This window comes from Peromyscus maniculatus, chromosome 3, assembly GCF_049852395.1.
Source record: "Peromyscus maniculatus bairdii isolate BWxNUB_F1_BW_parent chromosome 3, HU_Pman_BW_mat_3.1, whole genome shotgun sequence".
Lineage (NCBI taxonomy): Eukaryota > Metazoa > Chordata > Mammalia > Rodentia > Cricetidae > Peromyscus > Peromyscus maniculatus.
This window is the reverse complement of record NC_134854.1, coordinates 71125821-71146174: the sequence shown is the minus strand read 5'-3', so window position 1 is coordinate 71146174 and position 20354 is coordinate 71125821. Positions and strand designations below refer to the sequence as shown.

The 20354-nt window shown below is 45.3% G+C and overlaps 1 protein-coding gene across 10 annotated transcripts in view; it reads right to left on the bottom strand.

Annotated features, from left to right (window-relative positions):
• The window catches only part of Dnajb6 (DnaJ heat shock protein family (Hsp40) member B6), a 57272-nt gene that overhangs the window by 7711 nt on the left and 29207 nt on the right, over positions 1 to 20354 (bottom strand). For 6 of the 10 annotated variants that reach the window (XM_076566728.1, XM_076566726.1, XM_076566731.1 and 3 more), the window contains exons 6-8: positions 15260 to 15391; positions 13294 to 13435; positions 12273 to 12343 (exon numbers count right to left, since the gene is read on the bottom strand). In XM_076566728.1, the coding sequence (XP_076422843.1) occupies positions 12273 to 12343; positions 13294 to 13435; positions 15260 to 15391 (345 nt within the window). Of the gene's footprint in view, positions 1 to 11556; positions 12344 to 13293; positions 13436 to 15259; positions 15392 to 20354 lie in introns of those variants that run through there. The other 4 variants (XM_076566732.1, XM_076566734.1, XM_076566733.1 and 1 more) reach the window with 2 other exon arrangements.

The following is a 20354-nucleotide window of genomic DNA, read 5'->3' as shown; positions in this document are numbered from 1 at the left end:
CCATATTTACTAACAGGGAGAGGGAAGAAAGAATGACAGGAAGGAAAAAGAAGGGCGAGCATGTTGACTCTAACTCAAACCACTTTTTCATGTGATAACCACCCCTTACAAACCTTTTTTTTTGGGGGGGGGGGGAGTGGGTGGAGGCATCGGGCAGAGCCCCAGGACAGCAGCCTCTTGCTCTTCTCACTTACCTCAGTGCCAAGATGGGTGTCCTCGGGTCCGCCCAGAGCCAGGTCTTACCAGGCTCCCGTCCAGCTACAAGAGGAGACAGGATGCTCCCCACATTCTGCTTCAGAAGCACCCTTCCCAACAGTCCTGCTGGGTCTGCAAGCTCCACCTAGACACACGCCGCAAGGTACAACCCCCAACAAAATAAGCAAAGTTCCCCCAACAGACTTTCACAGGCAGTGGCCCTCAGTGGGGCAGTCTTACAAGCTCACTGCCCGTGTTGGGCAGGTCCCCGCACTCTGGCTTTCAGAGCTCGGCTAGGACATCTACAGCAGGAAGCAATTGCTGGGGGGTGGGGGGAGTGGGGGGGTTGCTTCCTTCTCACTGCAGGCTCTCTGCACTTCCAACCCTACCTTCCCCGGCCTGGGGATACACAGCATACCTGCTTTCAGAGCACCTTCAAAGAGCTGAGTGAAGCTAACCATGCAGAGAAAACTGGCTGTTTGTTGTCTCGGGCCCTGCAAAGGGCAAGATGGCGCTTTGCTGCCAAGTCGAGGCTGAGAACCTGGACTTTATCCCCGGGACTTTATCATGTTGGAGAGAACCAATCCTCAAGTTGTCCTCTGATCTCCACTTGCACACCGGTATGCACGCATCTGTGTGTGTGTGTGTGTGCTCGAGTGCGCGCGCATACACACACACACAGAAATAAACGTGAAATACTTTGAAAAAGAACTAAGCTTTAAAAAAAAAAAGACAACTGGCAGAAAGCTGAACAAAACACTACACACGGTGCCTCACAGCCCTTCTAGAACCTGGGCCTCGTTCTTATGACAGGCAACTAGCTGTAGCTCGGGATTCAAGCACATGTGGTCTCTGTCTCCGCTCCAGGGCCCAGTGCTGGAAAGGCAATACTTGGTGGCCGACAGAAGCCACCACAAGCCCTGTCATGATTGCCACCTTCCTGCTTAGAATGCCCTCCAGCTCTCAGAGCTTTCTTAAAAATCCCCATTAGGAAATCCCCTGACCCAGCACAGGAGGGCATGGGACTATGGGCCTCGGGGTCCCACAAACTGAAGTGCCTGCGATGGAGATAAAGGTGGGACATAACTAGACACAGGTCATTCTCTCCTCCAACATCCACACTAGGTACTTCCTAGGAGGGCTCCTTCGCCATGTGTTTGTCCAAGCCCTCCTTGCAGCCTGCTGCTGGGACGAACTCTTAGTCACTTAGCAACTGCTGCCTCCGAGGCAGTCTGGACCAGAGCAGACACAGCATGACCACTGGTGTCTGGGACATTACCAAGCCTGGCTCCTATGCGGCAGAAGCTGGGCAGGGCCGCTGACCTCAGCCCCAACACAGATGGCCCTGTGGACTGGCTGCTCTGAGCGGGCAAGCTCCAACAGCGGAGTCCGGACAGCAAAGGCTACAGTAACAGCACACCAACTTCTCTCAAGTACCATGCTGTGATTTTCATACTCTGCCCCATGATGTGTTCCTGTCTTGCTTCAGAACCTCCTCTCTTGAACCCTCTGGTCTTTGTCTTCATGGCTGCCTACAAGCACAAGGATTGCACAAGTGCTCTATGGGCCCAGAAACACGGCCAGTCTGACAACAGCCCATGAGAACTAAACTGCTTTTCACAAGCGATGCTGTATTACAGTTTTGATGACTTCTCTGTCCTGTTATGGTGGGAACCCACAAAGGTGCAGAAAACCATTACACCACCACCTTCAAAATGATGGCAAGCACCTAGGCTGAAACACCATTCATACTTATCCCTTAATGTGGAGATGCCTTACAGACAGCTGAGTGAGTGAAAACCATCTTGCCATCTTCATATCCTGGCAAAGCACATCCAATTAACTCAGTTGATTCTTTCCAACCACAGCCTTCACGGCAGACTCTAGCAGAGCTGAACAGGTAACACACACACACACACATGCCCACGCCCGCGCACGTGCACGCACACTACCCACTGCTACCTCAACAGAGTGGCCAGGGAGATGTCACAGAACCAGAAGTAAAGCTTTATCCTGAACAGCACCTATCTATCACAGAAAGGACTCCATTCTCTGTCCTACTCAGCACCCTCACATGCAGCCTGCAGAGACAGAATGGTCCGCTGCAGAGGCAGAGTCAGTGAGTGGCTGTGTGTCCTGGCATGCTGTTGGTGGGCTTCCTTCTGAAAGCAAAGTCACATGTGGCACTGCCACCCTCCTCGATTTTTCCCTCAATACCCAATAAGGTCTGGAGTACCGGGTAGAGCTGGACCACAGTACCGAGGGTAGTAGGCTCAGAGCTCATCCACAGGGCCCTCAGAACACACCCTAGGCTGCGCCAGTGGCTGGGAGGAAGACCAAATCTTGAAATGTAGAGCAAGGACTAGCAGCAGTAGCTCTGGGGAAGAGTGCTAATTTAGCAATATGACATCATGGATTCCATACCCAGGACCCCAAAAAATAAAAGAATGAAATCCTGTAAACAAGGGTGAACTTCATAATGCCCATGAGAGTAAACAAAGTCCCATCAAAGAAACAGCACCATAAACCAGCAATTCTCAACCAGTGGGTCACGATCCCCTGGTGATCAAATGACTCTTCCACAGAGGTTAACTACCAGGTATCCTGCATACCAGATAGTTACAATTCATAACTGCAAAATCATGGAAGTAGCAATGAAATAACATGAGGAACTGTAGCAAAGGGTCGCACGCAGCATCAGGAAGGCTGAGGCCCACTATAATAAACTCTAAAAGCAGGTGTCCTCAACGCTTGTTTCTTAGGAATGAGGAAGGTGGATCCCAGCCTACACTATGGCTTGCTGTGTTGAGCTCTTCCAGGGACCCATGTGCTAGGGAGGGGCCTGGCATGCGCAGTATGCTGCGGCTCTAACAGCGAAGCAGGCCGAGCCTGCAGAGCGTCTGAGATCAGACAACATTCACATTTAAAGACTCCGGAGCAGTCCTCAACTGACAGCTCTGCTGTTCCCTTACCGGATATGGATTATACAAAAGTTTAACTTCAGAATGTAACAGACCAGACCGAAATGAGGGTAATAACCCCGTAAAACCTACACTGACAGGAAAACATAGGTCCAAGGGAGTTCACTTATCCAACAATCCACAGTGCCTTGACAGGACCCATCAGAACCCTAGAGAAGGCCATGATTCCAACTCCACAAACAGGAGTTCCCCTTCACCTCGATAAGCAAGATATTTTGTCATACCTTTCAGGTTCCTAAAAATCCATAGGATCATACAGCTGCAAGGTGGCTGGGCCCCAGGCAATTTGTCTAAACCTGCATGGTTTGAAGCCTTCCTCCTCCATCCTGGGATAAACAAACACTTTGCACCCCAGCTCCATCCCAGATATCCCAGCAACAGATAGACATAAGTCAATGGACCAACCTTTCAGGCTATGTGCCTGGAAGCAAAGTGGATAAAGGACTTCAGAAGGCCTGTAGGCATGGGAGGCCCAATCCAAGGAACCAACCAAAGAATATTTTGATTAGAAGTTCCTAATAGTCACTTGAGAAGCTGATTTGCAAAAGATAAAAGTTCCAGTGGGAAGTGCCCTTGATGTCACTCAGGTAGGAACCAGCACTGAGTCAACTGCCATACAAGGAAGATAAGGCAGGCCCACAACCAGCGTATCTCAGAGTTCTCCCCACTGCTAGCTTTAACATGTCCAGGAGGAAACATGTGGGTCAGAGAGGACCCCAGAGCTTGCTATGCTACATTACACTCATCTCACACGCAAAGGCAGAGCCATCAAGAAAGCTCAGAGCAAGGGTGCCTGCCACAGAGCCTAATGACTTGAGTTTCCTGGAAGCCACCAACTCCTGCATGAAGCCCTCTGTCCCCTGTCCTCCATGTGTGTGATAGAATGCACATGCACATACAAGCAAGTGTAATTTAATAAAAGATGTACAAAGGCTTTTCTGGAAGGTACAAAGTACACATTTTCTGCAACTAAAACAAATGCCAGGTCCTCCTGGCCATCTTTCAAAACCAGGGAAACCATCTGGGACTCGGCACACAGGCTTCTGCATAGCATGTGACAGGAAGGGAAGGGTCAGCACGGATGCCAGAGGCATGGTCCACTACAGACCTGGGCACCACTCCCATCACAGCACCCCGCAGTAACGCTTGGGCCCAGGGACAGAAAACTACGGGCTCAGCTCACCATCTCACCCAGAGCGACCAGTTTCTCCCTGAGCACAGCCTAACAAGTGCTAACTGCCACTGGACCTCTTCCCATCCCTGGCATCAAATCCATGACGTCTGTCAAGCTTCCCACACAGCCATATCAAGCTTCCCACACACCATCACTCCTCTTTGGCCATTCACCACTCTAACAGTTTTAGTTTGGCAATCTGTAGCCTGAGTGTGATCCATGTTAGTCACAGAAAAGTTGGCAGAAAAAGTGACTCGATTGGCTCAGAGGTTAGGAGCACCATTTGCTCTTCAGAAAGACCCAGGTTTAGTCTGCTATCTTCTGGCTTTCATACCAAGCATGCATATGATACATGGAAATAAATGCAGTCAAAACACCCGCATACAATTAAAAAAAAATTCATCTTAAAATTTTGGCACAATTTCTGGGGCTTTTTTTTTTTTTTTTAATTCAAGAGTTGAGGGGAGGGTCTGGAACTCTGTGTAAACCAGGCTAGCTTTGAACTTAGATCCACGTTCCTCTGCTATGACTAAAGGTTGTACCACCACATCAGCCACTGACACATCCTTTTGTTTTGTTGTTTAAAGGGTTTCTCTGTGTAGCCCTGGCTGGCCTCAAAGATCCACCTGCTTCTGCCTCCAGAGTGCTGGATTAAAGGCGTGCACCACCACTGCCTGGCTTACCTTTTTTTTTTTTTTTTTTTTTTTTAAATGTGCATTGGTGTTTTGTTTTCATGTAGATCTGTGTGAGGGTGCCAGATGGGTGCTGGGAACTGAACCTGGGTCCTTTAGGCCAGTGTTCTTCTTAACCTCTGAGCCATCTCTACAGTCCTCTTTTTTTTTTTTTTTTTTGGAGACAGGGTTTTTCTGTTTCTGTAGTTTTGGAGCCTATCCTGAATCTCACTCCATACACCAGGCTGGCCTCGAACCACCTGCCTCTGCCTCCCAAGTGGTGGGATTAAAGGCATGTACCACTACCGCTCGGCGTGCATTCATTTTTTTAATGGGGTTGTTTTGGTGCTCAGGAGGGATCCAAGCCAAGGCCTACTGCAAGTCAACCACTGAGCCATATCCCAGATCAAATTTATGGAAATATCCAAATTGCTCGAGTTGGTTAGAAGAGTTCATGCTTCTTTTCCACTTGGGGAACACACCAGAAAACATCCTGCTTTTGAACAAATCAAATGAAATTTTAAAACAAACCCATGATCTGCCAGTGTCCTGAGTCAAGACACTGAGGTCACCCAGAAGCTGTGACAGAAATACTCGGCAGCTGTCACATGAGTGTGGCATGACTTCAGATGTCACACTGAATGTGGGTGCACTCCTGACTCTCCCAGTACATGGGAGAAAGGTCTATTTCACTCCAGTCATTAATGCCACCGTAACCTGAGATTGCACCTGCATCACCTCCTGGCCCACAAGATGAAGTCCCACAGTTGGTGACTGACATGGGCCAGGCACTGGGACACGGCCGGCCCTGTTCTTGTAAACAGTTTCAAATAAGGGGAACAAGAGCTATGTGTTTTCAGTCTCAAACGAACGGAATGGGGAGCACCTTCGAGAGGACACACGTGTGAACAGAAAAGTAAGTACGCAGCAGCCAAAAAAGGAGAAAAGCAATCAAGCCTGGGATAAGCGAGGGTGGGAGGAAGGGGAAACGACGTGCAAAGGGTCAGCAGGGTCAGCTTGGGGAATGCAATGATTTCACCTGGGTTAAAGCAAATGGAGAAAAGTTAGGAAATGCAAGCAGGCAGAAACAGCATTTTATCATGGGACCCAGGAGGCAATCTCCGAAGCATTCATTTCGAACAGGACATAATTTATTTCTAACACAGGCTAGACAAGTACCATACCACTGAATCACATTCTCAAACTTATGAAGAATCCTTAAAGACTTACTAAATATGATCTTTGGAGTCAAGAGATACATAGATTATAAAAATAACTGGTGAGCTGAGTGTGGCGGCATACACTGAAATCCCAGTATTTAGGATACTAAGGCAGAGTTCCACAAGTATGAGGCTAGCCCACGCTACCAAGTGAGGACAGAGACCCTAACTGTATGGTTAAGAACTGTGAAAAGCACCACAGCTGATGACAAGGGGTGTCCAACTTCTGTTGGGAGCTGTGTGTGTCACAAGAATCCTGAAGCTCCTGAGTCATAGTGGACAAAGACCAAGGGCCAAATGACTTCCAGCAGTCCCAGTTGAGTTGGTATCCTCTATATGGAAAAGTTATCTGTCCCATAGGATGCTGTGCCCCTAAAACTGTGTTGCTCATACCCACCAAAAACCCTGGGTAAGGATGGTCATAACCAAGTCAGTCCTTAGGCAGGCAGGGCTGGACTTAATAGGAATCTTAAAAACACCAACTGTTCCCATGACTGAGGCCAAATGTTGTCAGTTACAAGACAGTGCTGCTTAGCAACTCCCCACTCCCCACAGCTGTGGCCACTCCTGAATGCCTCTTGGAGCACCCTCTAGGACCAGAGCCAGTATTGACGGGGAACACACGCAAAGCAGCTTCCTGCACCCAAGCAGCCAAGGCCGACTCCACTGCCCTCTGCCATACGCTCAGTGAAAAGCCAAGGCTGACTCCACTGCCCTCTGCCATATGCTCAGTGAAAAGGGGACCAACAGGACTCAGGTGCTGGACATAAAGCAGATGCCACTTAGTTCTTCAGTTGAAAACATTTTGGAGCTGGAGAAATGGGTCAGCGCTAAAAATCTGTCCCTAAAAAACAAAATAATAATGTTGGGTGGTCATGACACATGCCTTGGAAGGCAGAGGCAGGTGGTTCTTACACAGAGAAACCCTGTGGGGTGGGGGAGAGAAGAAGGTATGAATATGAATCTGCTCTTCCAGAGTTTGGTTCTGAGTCATTAGGAGCAGTAATATAACTTCTCCCCTTGTGAAACTGTTGAAGTCTCTAAAGAATGCCTGTTTCCTGTGTTCAATAAATAGAGAGCACAGCCCTTTTAGGGTAGGGAGACAGGACAGACACAGACACAGACACACATGCTGACTACAGACAAGCCAGTGACCACAGAAAGAAAACAGAGAGAAGTGGAGGATTCAAATCTGGGTTCATTCTTGGTCAATTAAGAGGAAGCCTGTGGGCCGGGCGGTGGTGGCGCATGCCTTTAATCCCAGCCCTCAGGAGGCAGAGGCAGGCGGATCTCTGTGAGTTTGAGGCCGGCCTGGTCTACAAAGTGAGTTCCAGGAAAGGCGCAAAGCTACACAGAGAAACCCTGTCTCAAGAGAGGAGAGGAAAAAAAAAAAAAAAGCCTGTGTTTCCATTCCTTACTATCAATACAGATTGCATAGTAAGACTGTAAAAAAAAAGTAATAATAATAATAATAATAATAATAATAATAATACACCTCCTGCCTGAAAGTTCATTCTAGATTCTGGCTACCAGAGGGTAAAAAGGGAAAAACTGTTCTATTATTTCAAAAATTCCCAGAGACAATGGATAAATTTCAGGATCTATTTCCCCAAAACTGGGGAAAAGGAGACTTTTTGTATACTATGCTTTCTAAAACCAGCCTATAACAGAACATAATGTTGTCAGTAGGCTGGAGAGATGGCTCAGCATTTTGCATTTTTCTAGAAGACCTGAATTTGGTTCCCAGCAACCACAGCAACCTTGTCAACACTGGTTAGTATTCCAGCTCCAAGGAATCAGGTGCCTTCCTTTGGCCTCTAGGAGTAACTCCACTCACATGAGCACACTCACACAGACACATAAAACCAAGTCCTCAGATGTAGATCAGCAGTTAGGAGTATTTGCTCTTCTAGGAGATCTGATTCTATTCCCAGCATCCACGTGGCAGTTTAAACTACCTGTAACTCCAGTTCGGGGGAACATCCTCTTCTGGCTTCCAAAAGCACTAGACATGCACAGTACAAACATACATGTACACAGACATACATATAGGCAAACATACATATACCCAGTTTTTTTACTTTAAACCCACCGTTACCTAAAAGTGTACACCTACATGAATGACATTAGTTTTATAATTTTATGTATAACTTTTTAATCAAGAATGGGAGATGGAGAAATATCTCAGCAGTTAAGAGCACTGGCCACTCTTCCAGGACCAGAATTCAATTCTCAGTACCATATAGCCACTCTCAACTGTCTGTAACTCCAATTCCAGGGGATCTAATGGCCTCTTTTGGCCTCCTCAGGCACTGCATACACATGGTGCACAAGTAGACACATCCATACAACACTCACGCACAAAATGCTTTTTACACGTGTACACTGCACACAGGGAAACAGGCACACCCAAATACAAATGTAAAATGATTTTTTTTAAAGGAAAGCTTTGAGAAATGTATTTCAACACTCCCCAGCACTTCTTCCCAACCCTAAACAGGGTCTCATACATCAGTATCTTCAAACCCCCTACAAGCTGAGGTTGAGGTTATGATTTAATCTGTGCTGGCAGATGGATGAAATCCAAGTACTGGTATATGCTAGGGTGAGCAATCTATGGACTGTGCCCTATCATCCTCAGGGTACATGCAAGTAATTCAAATGAATTCAACCAAGCAGCAGCAAGTCAGGTGTAGTAGTTTGTGCCTATAATCACAGCACTTGGGAAGCTGAAGTAGGCTAGACAATGAACTTCCAGTTTAGCCTAATCAACAGTGAGACCTTATCTCCCCAACTCCCAACAAGGCAGAAAAACCAAACTACAAACACAAAAAGTATAACAGAAAAATCTGAGAAAATATTCTGGAAGAGGGCTGGGGAATGCAGCTTGGATACACCATGAACAAATCTCTGGGTTCTATCCACAATAAAGTTTTTTTTAAAAAAAAGGATGGGAGCCAGGCGGTGGTGGTGCACACCTTTAATCCCAGCACTTGGGAGGCAGAGGACAGGCGTACCTCTGTGAGTCTGAGGACAGCCTGGTCTACAAAGCTAGTTCCAGGAAAGCCAGAACTACACAAAGAAACCATCTCACAGGGCTGGGAGTGATGGTGCACACTTTTAATCCCAGCACTTAAGAGTCAGACAGGTATATCTCTGAGTTCAGAACTATATAGGCTGTACTATCTAGGTAGACCAGGCTGTCCATGGTCTACAATACATAGTGAGACCCACAACAAGGGGAGGCTAACAGTGCATGCCTGTAGATCATCCCAGAACTTGGGGGGGGGGGGGGGGTCAGGGCACGAGAATGAGACCCTCTCTCTACCATCAACACGCCTCAAAAAAAAAAAAAAGGATTCTGAAAGTGATATTCCTTAAGAGGCCACACACATAGATGATGAATAAAAACTAGAGTTGTGCCAAGCAGCTCATCCCACTGTCCCTCACACCTGAGCACCTTCAAGTACCCACCCCCCCCCCACACACACACACTTTTAGCCGTGTAGGCACACAGGCTGAGAACGTTGCTGTATGGCCAGATTGATTACACACTGCTATTGAAAACTGCCTTAACTTCCACAAAGCAAGCCACTCAACGAACATATGTTCATTGCATATCCTAACAGTGACTCAGCTCCAGAACCAATCCTAGAACTTCTTTAAAAAAAAAAAAAAAAAAGGCGTGGGGAATAAAGCCTTCACTTCATTGACAGAGAAGAGAATGAGTGGGGAAAAAGAGCCTTACAGACACAGGCACCTCCTATGCAAGGACTGCACACGGCAGCCAGCTTCTGAGAATGGCCCTGTACAGAAACTGAGCATACCCTCACAAGCTTTCAGACAGATTCTCTAAGACTAACCACTCAAGAGAGACCTTCCTAGCCGGGCGGTGGTGGCGCACACCTTTAATCCCAGCACTCGGGAGGCAGAGGCAGGCGGATCTCTGTGAGTTCGAGGCCAGCCTGGTTTCCAAAGCGAGTTCCAGGAAAGGTGCAAAACTACACAGAGAAACCCTGTCTCGAAAAACCAAAAGCGGCATCAAGTGGCATCCACCCTGGGGATTCAGGTCTCTGGGAACCAGTTTTAACAAGTGGGTTGTGTGTCCGCAAAGCCAGCAACAGATACACCCGCCTCCTCCACCCCTGGTCTTTAGGCTCTAGCACAGCTGCATGACCTCCAATGCTTCAAGTTCCAACCTCACCGTGTTCTCACACATGCACAAATACACAACTGAGGCCAAGTACTGTCTCACTCCTGTATCCTTAGCAACACCACAGGTTCCATCTCATCCTGTTTCCAGGTACCTACTTGGTGTCATTAATGAAGTAGGGCTTTCTGGTCACACACTATTTGGGAAGCAAAGCAATAGGCACCCATGTCTTCAGATCTGCAGTGCGTTTGCATACCCACCTTATCCAAAGGTGTGGGAGTCACAACCAGCTCACTCCTAAGACATGTTCAAATGCTTAAAACTTGGCCATCATCTTTAGATCATTCACTTTAGCTATGCACTTTAAAGGTGTTCTTCTCTCCTATGAAAATTTGTGAAATGGCTATTCCTTATTTCAGGCAGTATCAAAGTCCTTACAGTCCCAGGAGAAATTTTTACAACAATCAGAATCTACACTTCTCACTTCCTAAATGATAGGGCGGGGGCTTAAATGCAAGTTGAGTTTAATGTCACATTTAGCTAGAATTGCTGTAACCAAAGGTTATTTTTACAGACTGAAAACCAGAGAAATTCATTGTTGTCGGCTCTTGAATCAGACCATGATGTTCCATGCACTGCCCTGAAGTGATAGTCTGTAAACTATCTTAGAAAACTACAACAGAGTTGTCAATGAAAACTTCTGGACCAGTTCCTTTTCCTCACAAACTGTTATACTAACATTTGTAACAGCAAAGCATGATGGAGCATGCCTATAATCCCTTGGATTGAAGGCAGGGAGATCTAGAGTTCAAGACTAGACTGAGCTGTTTAGAAGAGATTTCAAAAATACTAGGATGAGAGGGTATCAGTGGTAACTACCTGTCTAGCATACATCAAGCCCTGGATTCAATCCCCAACAAATCACTAAGTTGTTGCTCATTATTTATACAGGTCTTCATATAATCTGAGGGCGCCCCCCCCAACACACACACGGTTGGTCATTGTTTACAGGTCTTCATATACTCTCTGTACATACATGCTGAAGACAGATCTCTATGTGACTTCCACTCAGAATCCACCATAATGATGGAAGGAAGCACAGCAGTGACATGAGAAGCCCAGGCACAAAATCACACAGACACAAGAAGGCTGCAGACCCCACTCATGAAAGAATGCACCAAACACATTCGCATTTATTTTCTTTTTTTTTTTTTAAGCAAATGACATAGACCCAAATTACCAGCTTTTTTTAAACCTAAGCTTAACATTACATATTTAAACAATTGTCAGAACTGACGAATTTGCCAGCATCCATGCACAACTAGAAAACATCCTTAATTTACACTAAACCAGAAATGTATTACCATTGATGCAGTAATAGCTTTCATTACTAAATACTGAAAATAAAATTGAAATATTTCTGTGGAAGGTTCATCTGGCAATGTTAACTTCACAGCAGGCTGACACTACTCACTCACATGTCAACACAATGGGAAGGAAGCAGATCCATGCTGGTGTTAAACAACAGTCTTGTCCTAGCACTACTCAAGAGTCACAGGGCTCACCTCAGATTACGTTTTGTTTTCTTTTGTTTAAAGCAAAGTGCATACAGAGATTACAACAATTTTAAAGACAAAAAAATGGTCCTATTTTGTGGTCCCAACAACAAACTCAAAAGTCTATGACAAATAGGGGCTCCGATGAGCTGTTTTATAAATACTTTAGATTAGGTACAGTTATACAGAAAGTCGAGTTCGTTTGAAATCTTCAAAAAAAAAGTTCCTGTTATTCCTCAACTGGTGCTTGTTATGGTTTACCGTTTCTGTTAAACGCGTGCGTTGAATTACTTGTTATCCAAGCGTAGCAGGTGCTCCTTACCATTTATCGTCAGGGACTTTAACTGTCCGTCTTCCTCAACTTCTACTCTTTCCTGACCATTCTCCACAATTCTGTAAGAAATGACTCATTTAGAAACCAGTGTTCAACTGGAATGGAGAGTTTGCCTAGCACACTTATGACCCTAGGCTCCTCCTTAGAAGCACAAAAAAAAAAAAAAGTTTTTATAATATTCTTAAATATGAGAATTTATAGAACAGGCCCATGAAAATTAAGCTCAAAATTCAGCTTAAGAATTTTTTTTAAGATTGTTGTCCTGTCCAAACTAAGTTTGGACTCTATAAACACTGTGAATCTGTCTGCTAACAATACACAAGATGTTACTAACACAGAGAATAAGGCTGGAGCTGAGGTGTGGCTAAGGGGCAGAGCACCTGGACCCTGGGTTCCAGCCCAACTCAACCATAGGGTTCTCCTACTCAGCCACTTTCCTTTTGCGACAGACACTGACAGTGCCAGGAAAGCTCATCTCACAGGACCACACACTGGCATGCCTCAAAGTAAACATTAAGCAAATATTGAAAGCCAAAGGCTTGAAAACTTTAGCTGATTTAGAAACTCAGCTTGCAGGGATGTGCAAAGCAAGCACATGAAACACTGCCATCAGACTCCCATGACTAAGAACAAACTACATGTGATGTGCATGACTATAACCCATCACTAGGAAGACGGGAGCAGGATTAGAGGGTTCAAGGTCATTCAGGTCTACCAAGTCTCAAAAACTTTTAAGTGGAAAAATAAGGGCTGGAGGGAAAGCTCAGTTTGTAGGATGCTTGCCTACTGTGGGCAAGGCCCTGCATTTCAAGCCATAGCACAACAGTGCTGTGAAAACCACTAACCACAGTACTGCCATCATGAAAGGCAGAAGAATCAAGAAAGTCAAGATCTTGACTGAGCATTTAATGCCCTAGGGGCGGGGGTAAGTGGCTCTCTGTGAATCTGAGGCCAGCCTGGTCTAGGTGAGTTCACTACCTCAAAAGCAAACAAATTCATTGATAAATACCTCTTTGTAGTAATTTTTTTGCCATTAACTATCTTAGTAGAAGTTGATATTGATTTGAAGTTGCCCATTCCGCTACCGCCAAATGATGCTGAAGAGAAGGAAGTGATGCCCCCATGCCCTAGTGAGCCGAATGGAGTGAATCCTAGAGAGAAACAAAAAATACAGTTAAAGGCTGCATACTTCAAGTATTCATGCAAAAAATTACTAAGTTCAAAACTTAGTAAGCGTCCAAGAGGGCCAGTGAGATGACTCAGTGGGTTAAGGCACCAGTTGTCAAGCCTGGTTTGCCCCCGACCCACATAGTAAGAGAACTGACTGCACTCTCCATGCATGCCACTTGCTCCCCAGCAAGTGCCCACACATACACAAATACAAGGAATTGAAAGACACACACACCCCTTTTTTTTGTTTCAAAAAAAAGTCTTCTCTGTGTAGCCCTGGCTGTCCTGGAACTCACTCTGTGGACCAGGCTGGCCTTGAACTGCCTCTTGAGTGTGCCACCCTCCTGAGTGAGCTGCCACAACCTGGCTTAGCCCAGCCCCACCACCCAAAAGCTGCTTCAAAGAGCAATATGCCAAGGTCCTAGTGTGATGGCACAAATTAATCCAACCGAGTGGGATGAAAAGGCAGGTGATTACCCCTAAGCACAAGACCATCTTAGTCTATCTATAGATTGAGATTGAGGTGGGAGACACATGTCTGTCAACAGCATGGCCATCTCCAGAATCACTTCTGTAGAGCTATAGCTACTTTCTGTCAGTGGTCTCTCCTCCCAAAATGCTTTGCTTCGGCTCACTGGTATTTCCAACTTGCCAAAGACTGCCCCTACTCTGGGGTATCTACTTAGTACCAAACAGTTAAAGACCTCAGTACGTTTCCTGTTTCTCAAACTAAAACAGCTCACAGTCCTAGGCATGTCTCAATCATTTAAGCTCTACTGCTGCCTAGGACTGGTGATAGCCACAGGAAATGAGCGCTGGAAGTCTAATCGACATTATTGAAGCCCATACCAAAATAAAGAAATTAAATCTCATTATTCTTGTTTACTTTACACAAAATATTATTATTACTAATGATTCTCTAGAGCAGTGAATCTCAACCTTCATAATGCTGACACCCTTTAATATAGATATTCATGTTGTGGTGACCCAACCATAAAATTATTTTCACTGCTACTTCCTAACTGTAATTTTGCTAGTTATTAATTGTAATTTAAGTAAGTATCTATGTTTTCTGATGGTCTTAGGAGATCCCTATGAAAAGTTGTTTGACACACTCAAGAGGTCAAGAGCAGCAGGTTGAGAACCACTCTAAGGGGCAACCAGATGCATGATATATCAGCTGATAAGAGCGTGCCATTAAAACCTGATGACCGGGGTTGGGGATTTAGCTCAGTGGTATAGCGCAAGGCCCTGGGTTTGGTCCTCAGCTCCGGAAAAAGAAAAAGAAAAAAAAAAAAAAAAAGAAAAGAAAAGAAAAAAAAAAAAAAAACCTGGTGACCTTAGTTTTATAACAAGAACCCACGTGGAAGGAGAAAAATCACCCCCAAGAGCTCTCTCCCTCTGGCCTCCAAACACACACAATGGCATCCATGTATCCAAGTACTCATACACAACAGTAGAATTTTTCTCAAGATGGGAATAATGCCCTTTGTTTTCTCATATGCAGACTTTTGGGACACACCTTATGAGCACCTTAAGGCAGGGGAAAACTATATGCCCTACAGTCCCACAATGGTGGTCATGGTTTTTCATATTTTGAGATAGGGTGTCATTACAAACTCCAGGATTACAAGCATTACCGTCACACCTGTCTATATAGCAAGACCCTGACAGTCTACACACCTACACTCAAGACAGGAAATAGATTTCCAAGCAAATAGAGACGACCTGCCCAGCCCCCTACAAACTTCAAACTGTGCTAGCTAAAAGTCTTGTTCAGACTGATCCGTTTAGGGCTTTAATACCTGTATCAAAAGCAGGAAATCCACCTCCAAAAGGAGGAAATCCACTGAAGGCAGAGAAAAACGAGCCTGTACCTCGGTTTCTGCTTCCTCGGGGACCCCTTCGGTTCCCAAAGAAGTCATCAAATGGGTCTTCTAGAAACAAATGAAAATGTGTTATAAAAATAATTTCAAGTTTATTTTTTCCATAGGAGAAGAAAAATAGGTTAATGCCTTGATACATGTTAGTCCATTAGGAACAAATATCTTACTATTATTAAGAGCAACAGCTCTTAGCAGGTCTGGAGCACATGCCCAACACTTTTACTTACTGGTATCATTCAAATAAAGCCCAAAGCTACAAAGCAAATGGCCAGACTCATAATGTGAACGGTGCGACCATATACACCTGGCTCTTTATCAAGCCTTCAGAGTGCCATTCAACAAAGTACACAGTTAGGCTCGTTAGAAAAGATGGTTTCAACTTTAGGACAAATCTCTGGGATCCCCCCCCCCTCCATTATTTTATGCACACATGTGTCTTTGATGGGTTAGGTGCATGTATATGCAAAGGCCAGAAGCATCCGGTCACCGTAGAGCTGGAGTTAAAGGCAGTTGTGAAATGCCCAACTTGAGTTCTGGAATCCAATCTCTTGCAAGGAATGAGCCATCTCTCCAGCCTCCAACCTTAGATACCTTGTCCAGATAGAAGGAGATGCTTTTGCCAAAATAATTCAGTGTGGCCCACACATTTAATTCCAGCTGAATTTCAGACAAGCCTGATCTACAAATGTTCTAAGGCAGCAGCAACAGGTAGCTGTCAATTGCTGGTGAGCCTGATGAGGCTGTCATCCCAAGAATTGCGTTTCTCATTTCTGTCCAATTTGATGGCCAAGAAATTTTTACAAGATAAAGCTGGAGAGTAAACTCAGAGGTTAAAGGCATGTGCTGTTCTTACAGGTTCAGTGCCTAACACGTACAGGGAGGCTGACAACCATCTCAACTCCAGTTCCAGGGGATCCGACACCCTCTCCTAACCTCCAGGGGCAGTACCCATGTGATACACAGGCAACATAGGCAGGCAGGACACTCACAGGAACATACAAGAATCTTAAATTTTTATAAGACCAGTGGAATCTGAAGTACTCTGCCTGGGACAAATGATCATCACTTTAACTGAAAACATGATGATGCTCCTGAAAAGAAAAGGCTTTTTCAATAGCCAGGCATGGTGGTACACACCTTTGATATCAGCTCTTTCGGACGCGGGGTGGGGGTGGGGGTGGCCACAGCACAGAGGCCAGAGGTTCTCTGACTTGGATGCCAGCCTGGTCTACAGGAGTTCCAGGACAGCCAGGGATAGAGAAAAAAAAAAAAGGGGGGGGGGGGGAGTAAGGGAGTGGTGCACCGCTGACCAATGACTCAGCAAGAATACTCTACATCTAACATATATCAACACTGCAATCTAAAGTGAGCAGCAAATTCAGTTTTTCATTATGGCAGCTAACAATATAGTATTTAGAATTACCTTTTAAACTTACCTTAGTGTTTTTATTTCCCCTAGGAAAGTGGGAAATCTGTAAAGAATCATACACTACATACTTTCAAACACAAATGCATGAAGAAGGATGTCACAGACACATAACGACAAACAGACATGAGAAACCAGCACAAGAACTGGCTGGTCTGCCTGCAGTCAGATGAACACAAACACAACATCTCAGGGAGCCCTGGTTCCAGAAAAGGGGTCTCCGGCTGGCATTCCCCCAAAAGGGCTTTATCAGGATAGGATCACAGGGGCCAGAGCAGAGGCACAAGCGGTCAAGGTTATTCTGACCTATTCACTGCCTAAAGCTGAGTCCAAGAAAACAGGACTCCACTGGCCAATGGCCCTGGCTATCTTCTTCCAAGGTCTGGCAGTGGGTGGATGAAAGGAACTTGGTGTGTTCACCAGCAGGAGTTTACTAATAATAAAGGGTGAACAACTGAAGTCAACTGCTGTCTGAGATGGGACTAAAGGAGACCATCTTTTATGGAATTCGTTTATTAACTACTTTGAAAACACATTTTAAATTTATAAGTGTATGTCTCTGTGTGGGTTTGTTCATTTGGGTATAGTGTCCGGAAACCAGAAGAGGACACAGGATGTGAGCTGTCTGACACATCAAAAGCACACTATATGGTAATTCAGTAAGTGGGGGTCAAATCACATCATCAGCAAGAAAAACGAATTCTCCACAGCTAATCTTCAACTAACCAAGCATTTTGTCTTTCCTGAAATCGTTAAGAGTATGTCTGTGTACACAATCTGGAGTGGGGATACTAAGAGCATGCATACGAAGTCCCAGGACAACTCTGGAGTCAGTTCTCCTCTCCTACCTTTACTGTCCATGGTTGTACTCAAGGCATCAGATTTGCACAGTGTTTTTACTAGCTAAGGCATCTTATGTCCCGCCCCAACTATGTCTTTATTTTGCAAATGCTTAAGTTTTATTTAGTGGTCTGGATTTTGTTATTTTTTTAAGGGTACAAAACAATATAATAGGGGCCATCTATACTAAACTCAAGGGTTGTAACCTGCGATTTCCCCTTAATCATTGTTCTGGACTATTTGGGGGGTACAGTTAGCTAGCTCAGTGGTGGAGCACTTGCTTAACATGTGCTAGGCTATGTGCTCCATCCCATAATGTATGGTTTCACTTACAATGTTAAAATACATTTATCTAGGGACTGGAGAGATGGCTCAGAGGTTAAGAGCACTGACTGTTCTTCTAAAGGTCCTGAGTTCAATCAATTCCCAGCAACCACATGGTGGCTCACAATCATCTATAATGAAATCTGGTGCTCTCTTCTGGCAAACAGGCAGAACACTGTATACATAATAAATAAACCTTAAAAAAAATACATTTATCTATACTCTAATAACAATCAGGAAGCTGATGAGATCACAAGTTTGAAGCCAGCTGGGACTGTTACAAAGTAAGACCCTGTCTCAAAGAACGGAAACAAACAAGGGCTACTAAGATGCCTCGGTGGAAAAAGACGCCTGCCAACATGAGTGCAATCTATCAAGATGGATAGAGAAAACTGTAAAATGTCCTGACCAGCAGCACCCCCCACCCACCCACACACACACACTGTAATATAACAACACTTTTAAAGAGGGGATGGGGTGGTTCATCAGGTTAGAGCATTGACTGTTCTTCCAGAGCACCCAGGGGGTTCAATTCCCCCACAGTCATGTGGTGGCTCACAACCACTCACAACTTCAGCCTCAAGGGACCAGACTGGCCTATGCAAGCACCAGGTATGTACCATATACATGCAGGAAAACACCCATACACACTAAATTTTAAAATGTTTTAAGGAGAAACTTTGTATGGTCCTGTTTTCTGACACTGAAGAAACTAGCATTCTATAGTGACTTAACTCTAAGTGGAGACACACACACACACACACACACACACACACACACACACACACACACACACACACACTCATACACACACACTGAGAAGCATAAAAGGTAACAAAAAGCCTAAAGGAAATAAGTGTGTAAGACTGGTGAAACACTCACATTTTCAATTTCCCAGGGAAGCCCACGAGCAAAACCACACACACCACACAGCTCCCCACAGACAGCAGGGAGAATGGACTAATTTTCACAGCCCTAACACTCCATCCTGTGCTTCCAGATCAACTCCCAAATACAAAAAGCCGACCACACACACACACACACACACACACACACACACACACACACACACGGCCCCCCCCCCCCCGGGCACGCGGGGGGAGGGGGGAGAGAGAGAGAGAGAGAGAGAGAGAGAGAGAGAGAGAGAGAGAGAGAGAGAGAGAGAGAGAGAGAGAGAATGAGAATACACCATAGGAATTCCTAACATCTAAAAATTCTATGTGTAACTTTAAAATCAAACTACCAATACTACACAGCAGCCCAGGCTTATAATGCCAGCACTTGAGAGCTTGGGTTTTCAGCAATTCACTGGAACAGACCTCACAGTCCAACTGCTAAGCAGTAGCACAGGCCCCTAATCCTAGCGCTAAGGAGACAAAAGGACTGCTTGCTATAGAGTCTCAGCTAGCCAGAGCCACACAGTGAAACCAGTTCTCAAGCAAAAACAAAAAGAAAAATAGAGGGTTGGGGAGATGGCTCAGCAGTTCAGAGCTCTAGCTGCTCTTCCAGAAGACCCAGGTTCAATTCCCAGCACCCACCTGGCAGCTCACAACTGTCTGTAACTCCAGTTCCAGGGAATCTGACACACTCACACAGACATACATGCAAGCAGAACACAAATGCACATAAAATAAAAATAAATTATTTAAAAAGAGGGGAAAAAAAAAGACAATGAGTCATCCTAAGGAGATGTACAGGGCAAACACTAATCCCACTGCCTAAGAGCTAAAATTAAAGCACTTACTCAGTACAACTACAATTTTTCAAGTGGTATCTTTTACATTTCAAGAGTGGAAAATAACTACTTGGAATTAACAGAAACAAAAACCACAGCCAGGGACTACACTAGCCCACATGGCACCCAGGATGGAGACTGGCACTAAGTAAAGGATGTTGAGTTTGTTTAAATTCCAACCTCTAAGTGATTTTGTGTATAATTAATCTAGTTCATGAGGAGCCTCGGAGAACTCCCTCCTAGAAGAAGCATGCTAGGGCACACAGTGACTCTGCTGAGGGGTGAGGGGGCTCCTTTCTACTCTAAAATGTTTAGTTCTATCTTCGGTGCTAACTGTAGTCTCATACAATGTGAGCCTGCTGTTTACCTTCCCCAAGGTAAGCTAAAGGGGAAGACAATGCCATTGTTCCCTAAACCCACACCAGTAAGCTTGGGATTGATTCAACTACTCTTCCTGTCAAGGACATCATGGATACCCACTGAGGATGTCGCACTCATCTCTGAGCTGTCCACTGTCATGAATACAACACGAAAGTATGTGAACTAAGCTAGGTGTGGTGCCCACCCCTTTAATCTTAGTTAGCACTTGGGAGGAAGAGGCAAAGGCAGGCCAATGAGTTTGAAACTAGGCTGGTTTACATAGCAAATTCCAGGCCACCAGGTGGAGCTATGTGGAGTGGATGGACCCT